A 9,200-nucleotide genomic window follows, 5' to 3' on the forward strand; every position below is an offset into this window, starting at 1 on the left:
AATCTTGAGACAATTCTTCCTTCTTCCCCCTGCCATACCATGAACAGAGCCCAACTTTAATATAAAGTTAAAAATCAAGAAATAGTATGGAAAATAAAGAAACAACAATAATAACAACAAAAACCTGAGTATAAAAATCTACTCTGATGATAGGAAAGATCAAGACACAAACTGAGAAGAAGACAATGAAATTAAAACAGTTACAAGCAAAGAGTAAAGAAAAAAATATGATTTCGACACAAGCCTAACAAGAATTCTTTCAAGAAACAAAGAAATGATTTTCAAAATCAGTGATAGAGAAAAAAATAGATGAAGAAATGAAAGCAAGGAAGAAAATTATAAAAAGACAGTTAACAGCTTAGTAAAAAAGGCAAAAAATTTACTGAAGAAAATAACTTAAAAAACAGAATTATAAAGGAAAAAGAAGTATAAAAGGTGACTGAAGAAAATAGTTTCTTAAAAATTAGAATTGGGCAAGTGTAAGCTAATAACTCCATGAGAATTCAAGATATCAAGAAACAAAATAAAATCAAAAGAATTAAAAAATAGAAGAAAATGTGAAATATCTCATTGGGAAAAATTGATCTAGAAAAGAGATTGAGATAACTTAATTAGCATTGGACCATGTAAAAGCCATGATCAAAGAAATATACTAGATTTCAAAATTCAAGAAATTATCAAGGAAAGTTATCCTGATATCCTTGAATCAGAGTTAAATAGATGTCAAAAGAATTCACTGATTGATTACTTCCTAAAAGAAATCCCCAAATGTAAATTCCCAAGAATATTATAGTCAAATTCCAGACCTCCTATGTCAAAGAGAAAATTCTTCAAACAACCAGAAAGAAACCATTCAAATACTGTGTTACCACAGTCAGAATCACACAAGATTTTGCAGCTACCATGTTAAAGAGTGGAGGACTTGGAATAGGATATTCTAGAAGGCAAAAGATCTGTGGTTACAACTAAAAATAACCTACCCAGTAAAACTAAGTATAATTCAAGGGGAAATGACTAGTTCATGAAATAGAGAATTTTCAAATATTCCTGATAAAAATACTAGAGCTGAATAGAAAAACTGACTTTCAAACACAATATTCAAGAGAAGTATAAAAAGTATAAAAAGATAAACATGAAAGAAAAATCATAAGGAACTCATTAAGCTTAAACTGTTTATCTTTTTATATAGTAAAATTATATATATATATCTATATCTTCTAAGAGCTTTATCATTATTAGGGCAATTAGAAGGATTCTACATAAAATGAGGGTACAGAAGTGAGTCAATTATGTTGGGATGATATAAAATGGAAAGGTGAGAAAGTGATTCTTTGGGAGAAGGAGAAAGGAAGAACAGGAAAAATCTCACATAAGAGAGGCATGCAAGGAAGAATTTTTATAGTAAAGGGGAAAATGGTGGGAGAGGGTCAGGCAATGCTTGAATCTCACATCTAAAGTGATCCAAAGAATGAAACACACACACACACACACACACTCAAATGGTATTAGAAATCTATCATATACTACAGGGAAGTAAGAAAGGGGATAAGGGGGAGTATAGTTAAAGGGAAAGCAGATAAAAGAAGGCAGTGGTTAGAAGTAAAACAAATTATAGAGGAGTGGTTTAAAAAGAGAGAAAAGGATAATCAGAAGAAAATAGGATGGAAGGAAATTCATGGTTAGTAGTCATAAACTATGAATGTGAACGGGATAAACTCATCTATAAAATGAAAGAAGATAGCAGATGGATAAGAAACTAGAACCTAACAATATGTAGTTTACAAGAAACACACTTGAAACAGACAGACACACATAGAGTTAAAATAAGTGGCTAGAGAAGAATCTATTATGCTTCAACTGATGTAAAAAAAAAGGCAGGGGTAACAATCATGATCTCAGACAAAGTAAAAGTAAAAAGAGACCCAATTTAAAAAAATAAGTGGAGAAGTTACATTTTGCTAAAAGGCACCATAGAAAATAAAGTAATATCAATACCTTAGAATCAACTAAAAACAATTAAAACAACTTAAGCAAAGTTGCAGAATATAAAATAAACCCACATTAATCACCAGTATTTCAATATATTACCCCCCCCCCCAAAAAAAAAACCCAAGCAGGAAGAAATTGAAAGAAAAATTCCATTTAAAAGTAACTTCAGGTCTGTCTTGGATCATTTCTGAAGGACTTATGAGAAAGAACACTATCCATATTCAGAGGAAAATTTGTGGGAGTAGAGACACAGAAGAAAAGCAACAGCTTGATCACATGTGTCAATGGGGATATGATTGGGGATATAGACTCTAAAAGATCAGCCTAGTGCGAATATCAATAATATGGAAATAGGTCTTGACCAAAGACACATGTAAAACCCAATGGAATTGCGGGTCAGATATGGGAGTTGGTTTGGGGGGAGGGAGGGAAAGAACATGATTTTTGTAATCCTGGAAAATTGCTCTAAACTAATCAATTAAATAAAATAAAAAAAAATAAATAAAATAACTTCAGGGAACATAAAATACATGGGAATCTACCTGCCAACATAAATCCAAGAACATTTGTACATACAAGGACATATTTGTACAAAAACAAACCCAACATGGTTACAAAATACATGAATAAAACCAGATCTAAACATGTGGAGAAATATTAATTATTCCTGGGTAGTAGGACAAATCAATATATCAAAAATGGTAAGTACACCCAAGTTAATTTACCTTTTTAATGCCATACCATTCAAAATACCAAAGAATTATTTTATAGAGCTAGGAAAATAATAACAAAATTCATCTGCAAGGACAAAAGGTCAAGAATTTCAGTGAAACCAATGAAAAAGAATGTAAAGGAAGGTGGCCTAGATATACCAAATTTCATCTGGTACTGGCTAAGAAATAGACTAGTGGATTAGGGGAATAGTTTAAGTACACAATACACAGTAAGTAGTAGATGATCATAGTAATCTATTGTTTTAGTTTACTAAACCCAAAGAGCTTTTGGGGTAAGAACTCACTATATGATGAAAATGGCTGGGGAAAACTGGTTAGAAATTAGGCTGAAACTAAGCATTAACTAACATTTCTCACTTTATACCAAGATAAGATCAAAATGGATAAATAATGTAGACATAAGAGATAATATCATAAGTAAATTAGGGGAGCATGGAGAAAATATACCTGCCAGATCTATGGACAAAGGAAGAGTTAATAACCAAATAATAGATAGAGGGTTCACATATTGTAAAATGGATAATTTTGGTTACATTAAATTACAAAGCTTTTGCACAAATAAAACTAAAGCAGTCAAAATTAGGAGGAAAACAGAAAACGAGGAGAAAAATTCTCACAGCAAGTTTCTTTGATAAAGGCTTCATTTCTCAATATGTAGGGATCTGAGCCAAATGTAAAAAATAAAAGCCATTCCCCAGTTAATAAATGCTCAAAGAATGTAAAACAGGCAGTTTTCAGAAGAAGAAATCAAAGCTATTAATAATTATAGGGAGAAATCCTATAAACTGCTACTTTTGAGAGAAACGCAAAAATAACTCAGAGGTGCCATCTCATGTGAGATGTCTGAGATAGGTGTCTATTAGACTGGCTAACATAACAGAAAAGGGAAATGACAAATGCTGGAGGGGATTGGAAAATTATGGCTCTACTGCATTGTTCCTAGAGTTATGAACTAGTCCAACCATTCTGGAGGACAACTTGGAACTAAGCCCAAAGAGTTATAAAACTGTGCATACCCTTTGACCCAGAAATACCACTACAGGATCTGTCTCAAAGAGATCAAAGGAAAGAGAGAAGGACTTATTTTGTACAAAAGTATTTATAGCAGCTCTTTTTGTGGTGGCAAAATATTGGAAATTGAGGGAGATCCCATCAATTGGGGAATGATTGGATAAGTTATAGTAGACAACTGTAATGGAATATTATTATGCTATAAGAAATGATAAGCAGGATAGTTTCAGAAAAACTTCAGAAGACTTATATGAACTCATGCAAAGTGAAGTGAGCAGAACCAGAAGAACATTGTACATAATGACAGTAATATTGCAAGGGTGATCAACTGTGGAAGACAGTTATTTTGATGCAGTCAATGTTTCAAGATAATTCCAAAGGACCCATGATTAAAAAAATGTTATCTACATCCAGGGAGAGAACTGATGAACTCTGAATGTAGAGTGAAGCATTGTGTTTTCTTTTTAAAACATGATTTATATCAAATTGCTTGCTTCCTCAAGGAAGGGAGTGGTTATGGAAGGAAAGAGAGAATCTGGAACTCAACATGTAAAAAATGAATTTAAAATATTTATATATAATTGGGAAACATTTAATGAAATTTATACATATACATACACACACAATTATTTTTAAAAGCAAAGCCATTCTCCCAACTCCTTCAAAGGATTTAATCTGATTGAGACTAGAGGAGCCCATGGTGATTACACTTGGATTCATAGAAGAACAAGTCTCTAAAACACAAACTCTTCAATTTGGTCACAATTATTAATTTGTTCATTGGAACAAATTAACAACAGAGGAAGGTAGACAGGGGGTAAAAGTGCCAGACACGGAGTCAAGAAAACCTGAATTCAACTCTAGCCTCTAAGATTTATTAATTTTGTGAACCAAGGCAAATCATGTAACCTTTTTTGCCTCCATTTCCTCATATGCAAAATTGAGATATTAATAATACCCCATACCTCGCAGGATTGTGGTAAAAGGAAGAAAGGAAGAAAAGAAAGGAAGAAAGGAAGAAAGAAAGGAAGGAAGGGAGAAAGAAAGGAAGGAAGGAAGGAAGGAAAAGAAAGGAAGGAAGAAAGGAAGGAAGGAAGGAAGGAAGGAAGGAAGGAAGGAAGGAAGGAAGGAAGGAAGGAAGGAAGGAAGGAAGGAAGAAAGGAAGGAAGAAGAAGAAAGAAAGAAAGAAAGAAAGAAAGAAAGAAAGAAAGAAAGAAAGAAAGAAAGAAAGAAGAAAGAAAGAAAGAAAGAAAGAAAGAAACGAAAGAAAGAAAGAAAGAAAGAAAGGAAAGAAGAAGAAGAAAGAAGAAAGAAAGAAAGACAGAAAGAAAGAAAGAAAGGAATGGAAGGAAGGAAAGAAAGGAAGAAAGGAAGAAAGAAAGAAAGAAAGAAAGAAAGAAAGGAAGGAAGGAAGGAAGGAAGAAAGAAGGAAAGAAGGAAGGAAGGAAGGAAGAAGAAGGAAGGAAAGAAAGAAAGAAAGGAAAGAAAGGAAGGAAGAAAGAAAGGAAGAGAAGGAAGAGAAGAAAGAAAGAAGGAAGGAAGGAAGGAAGGAAGGAAGGGAAGGAAGAGAAAGAAGAAAGAAAGAAAGAAAGAAAGAAAGAAAGAAAGAAGAAAGAAAGAAAGAAAGAAAGAAAAGAAAGAAAGAAAGAAAGAAAGAAAGAAAAGAAAGAAAGAAAGAAAGAAAGAAAGAAAGAAAGAAAGAAAGAAAGAAAAGGAAAGAAAGAAAAGAAAAGAAAGAAAGGAAAGAAAGAAAGAAAGAAAGAAAGAAGAAAGAAAGAAAGAAAAGAAAGAGAAAGAAAGAAAGAAAGAAAGAGAAGAAGAAGGAAGAAGGAAGGAAAGGAAGAAAGGAAGGAAGGAAGGAAGGAAGGAAGGAAGGAAGGAAGGAAGGAAGGAAGGAAGGAAGGAAGGAAGGAAGGAAGAAGGGAGGAAGAAGGAAGGAAGGAAGGAAGGAAGGAAGGAAGGAAGGAAGGAAGGAAGGAAGGAAGGAAGGAAGGAAGGAAGGGAGAGAGAGAGAGACAGAGAGAGAGAGAGATTGAGAGAGAGAGACAGAGAGAGAGAGACGAGAGAGAGAGAGAGGGAAGAGAGAGAGAGGAGAGAGAGAGAGAGAGAGAGAGAGGAGAGAGAGAGAGAGAGAGAGAGGAGTAGAGAGAGAGAAAGAGAGAGGGGGTTTCTCTTCCTGTCTTTCTTTAGGTCTTTGGAAAGCAGTTATTAAAATGTCCTCCTGTTAACTATGGGAAGATGAGTGACTTCAGAGTCATGTTTACTAAAAGGCAAATGAGAAACATTTCATTATTATTAATGCATTTGTCTTGAAGTTTCCAGCCTATGAAGAAACAGCAAACTCCCCATCTCCCTTTATACTGAAAGGTCAGGGAAGTCAACACCCTACTTGCCACCCACCTCTTCTCCTAGACCTGGGAAAGAATATGAGGATATTTACTCACAAGCATAGAGAATGAAGAGCAGGGTTCTCATCTTCCCCACCATGGCTGGTCTCTCACTTTATCACAAATCTGCTTCAAAGTGAGGACAAGTAGTCAGTCAAAGAGCTTTTAGCCACCACCCTGACTAGCTAGATGAATTCACTTGCCTTCTCTTCACTTCCCTCTTAACTGTGCCCTCCTCAGTCCTCTGGACCTATATGTGTGCTCTCCTGTGAGACTGAACTTTACTCAGCTTTCTCTGCTCTGAAGGCAATAATAAGGCTGTCCTGACCCACCCACCCCACCTTCTTCCAGGTGAGTAGATCTCAGCTTCCTCCTTCCTGCTATCTAATTTCAGGTGTACATATAGGTATACAAATGTCATTGATTGCTTCATCTATAGAGGGGTGGGATTTCTTCATTGCTAGCAGGAAATTGTTCTCAAGCAATGAAAAGAGAATTACATTCACGGAAGAGTTTCTCAGGCCACAATATTGGCGTTCCCCTCTAGCATTAAAAATTACAGAGCATGGTATAACGTATCACTGCCCTTCCCTCCCTTATTAAAATGCCTACCTGCAGGGAATGGAGCAGAGCTGGCCCAGAGGAGGGGATACAAGTGACAAAAAGGAGATTCATGGCATTTATTTGTAGGCCCAACGCTTCCATGAAGCCCCTTCTGGATTTAGGAGCTAAAGAGAAGCGGGAGGAGACGTGCTTCTTCAGTGACAAGAGAAAAGGGAAAGGACCATTATTCTTACCTCCACTTTAGAACAGAGGGGCTATTCCTCACCAACAGAGTTATAGATATGAGTTTTTAATGAATGACTTCAAAAATAATTATATATCATATAAAAATATAACGATTCACATCTATGTGCCCAGTTGGACACACAGAGACTCTCGGGCTACCTCCAAGAAGGCAGAATGTGTTTTATTTCTTAACCAACGCATGTAATATTGAATTTGTCCACGAGATGGTATCCGACTCAAATCACCAGCTGAGTGCTTGCCGGAGTTCAATTTTTTCCAGGGTTTGGAAAAGGAAGGGAGTGGGGAAGGGGCAGGTTTTTGAGTAGGGAGAGTGAAAAATCCACACCAGCGTGCTTCTGTGTCTGGACTAGGGAAATGAAATATGGCTCCAAATTATTGGGAAATGATGGGGAAAATCTATGGGCCACCCAGACCCATATCTGGAATTTCCTTTTTTAAATAAGCCAGCCCTGGATACTCATAGGATACAATCACTCAATTCACTGCGGTCATGCGGTTTATGAGATAACAGCTTTATTAGGTAGTTACACTCCCCCAATCATCCCTATCCTCCAAAAGCCAACATAATAATGACATCGACCTCAGTGTGTAAAATGAGAATATGCTGAGCGCAGTGCCTGGCACATAGCAGGTACTTACTAAATGTTTATTGCATGAATCAATAAGGATGATAATAACACCTTCTTCACTGGACTGGAGAGTCCCTCCATTCTCGGCGGTGGTGAAATAACATTATAGATCGTATTACGGAAGTTTTGGGAAAGTATTTATTAAATGCTTACTTACAAAGAGAAAAGTAAGACAGTACTAACAGAAAGACAACAAATATAGGAGGTTTTAGTTATGTCCACTGAAAAGGTTCCATGGTCATTAGGCAAAAGAGGCAGCAATGTATCTTCTTCATTGTCCTTACTATTTTGTCGTACCATTTGGTCCGTCATTATCATGCCATCGCCATAATGTCCTACCTTTGCCATGAGACCATTTATTATTAATGTCATTACTGGCAAAATTATATCAGTTTCTGATGATGAGTCATTTGGCAGTGCCAAGGAATTTGGTGGCTAGAAGTCTCTTTTCTGAATCTTGTGTATCTGTAGAGGTAGCACCTTGCGGGAGCAGTTACAACATCTCCTGTCTTTAAGAGTTTGCCTTGTGAAATAAGGACTTCTGGGGCCTGGACTAGAAGCAATACTGATGGTCGGGAGGGAAGGGCACTGCCACTTGAAAGCTCTTGACCCTATCTGCCCATTGGTGCTGATGAGTCAGCAACTGCCAATGAAAAAAATAGACTGCTCTTCCACAGTGGTGGCTCCCTTCAATTGGCCAGAATTAAAGATGGTGATCTAGGGAACACTACTGTTTCCAAGACTCAACTGATTCTCAGGACATTCCCATTGTACTTTAAAGTTTACCAAATTCTGTTTTCACAACAGGTAAAGTAAGTAGTGCAGGTAATACTATCCCCATTCTAAAGCTTAGAAAGTTCACAACAATTCCAAAGGACTGAAATGAAATGAAAAAAACTATCCACCTCTAGAAAAAGAATTGATTGACTCAGTGTGGATTGGAGGGTTTTTTCTTTACTTATTTTTCTTGTTTCTTTTTTTCTCTTAACATGGTTAATATGGAAATGTATTTTACATGACTTGTTATAATTATTATATATAGTTATATATAGTCTAGGTTTTCTGACTCTAAGAATAAGGAGAGATCACTACTACTTTTTCCTCTTCCCCTTACATTGCTTGGCTGAATTATTATTCAATTCCAGAACTATCTGCAATTGTTTTAATCTGTTTCTGTGTTGACACTAGCTGGCTTGATGTTGGCTGCTGACTCAGCTAGCCCATGGCAGGAATGAAGGAGGATGCTACAAGTATTCTTCTCCCACTCTGCAATGAATTCCTTGCAAGAATAAGGTCCTAGATATTGGTAGTGGGTAGTAAGTTACAACCATCTGTGCCTGCCTTGTTTTTCATTTGGGTAAGATGGGCATGTGCTTGGCATGTAGTAGGTGCTTAATAAATGTTTATTGAATGAATGAATAGGGATGATAATAGCATCTACTTCATTGGGGTGTTGACAGAATCAAATGAGATAAGGTATGTAAAGCACTTGCAAACTTTTAAGTAAATAAGCAACCATAATTATTATGGTTACTGTTGTGATTATCTGAGCATACATAATATTATCTTCTATTATTTTCAAAGTATCAGTAGACAGTACCAAATCCTTAGACTTGTATTTTGTTTACCCATTGCCCCCT

The 9,200-nt window shown here is 35.9% G+C and overlaps 1 protein-coding gene across 1 annotated transcript in view; it reads right to left on the reverse strand.

The window, feature by feature from the left end:
* GPA33 (glycoprotein A33) overlaps positions 1-6,320 on the reverse strand; it is a 52,053-nt gene extending 45,733 nt beyond the window's left edge. The window contains exon 1 of the mRNA XM_007480704.2: positions 6,179-6,320. Within this exon, the coding sequence (XP_007480766.1) occupies positions 6,179-6,221 (43 nt within the window). The 5' untranslated portion in view covers positions 6,222-6,320. The remainder of the gene's footprint in view (positions 1-6,178) is intronic.
* Between the last annotated feature and the right edge of the window lie 2,880 nt (positions 6,321-9,200).

This window comes from Monodelphis domestica, chromosome 2 (genome assembly GCF_027887165.1).
Source record: "Monodelphis domestica isolate mMonDom1 chromosome 2, mMonDom1.pri, whole genome shotgun sequence".
Classification (NCBI taxonomy): domain Eukaryota; kingdom Metazoa; phylum Chordata; class Mammalia; order Didelphimorphia; family Didelphidae; genus Monodelphis; species Monodelphis domestica.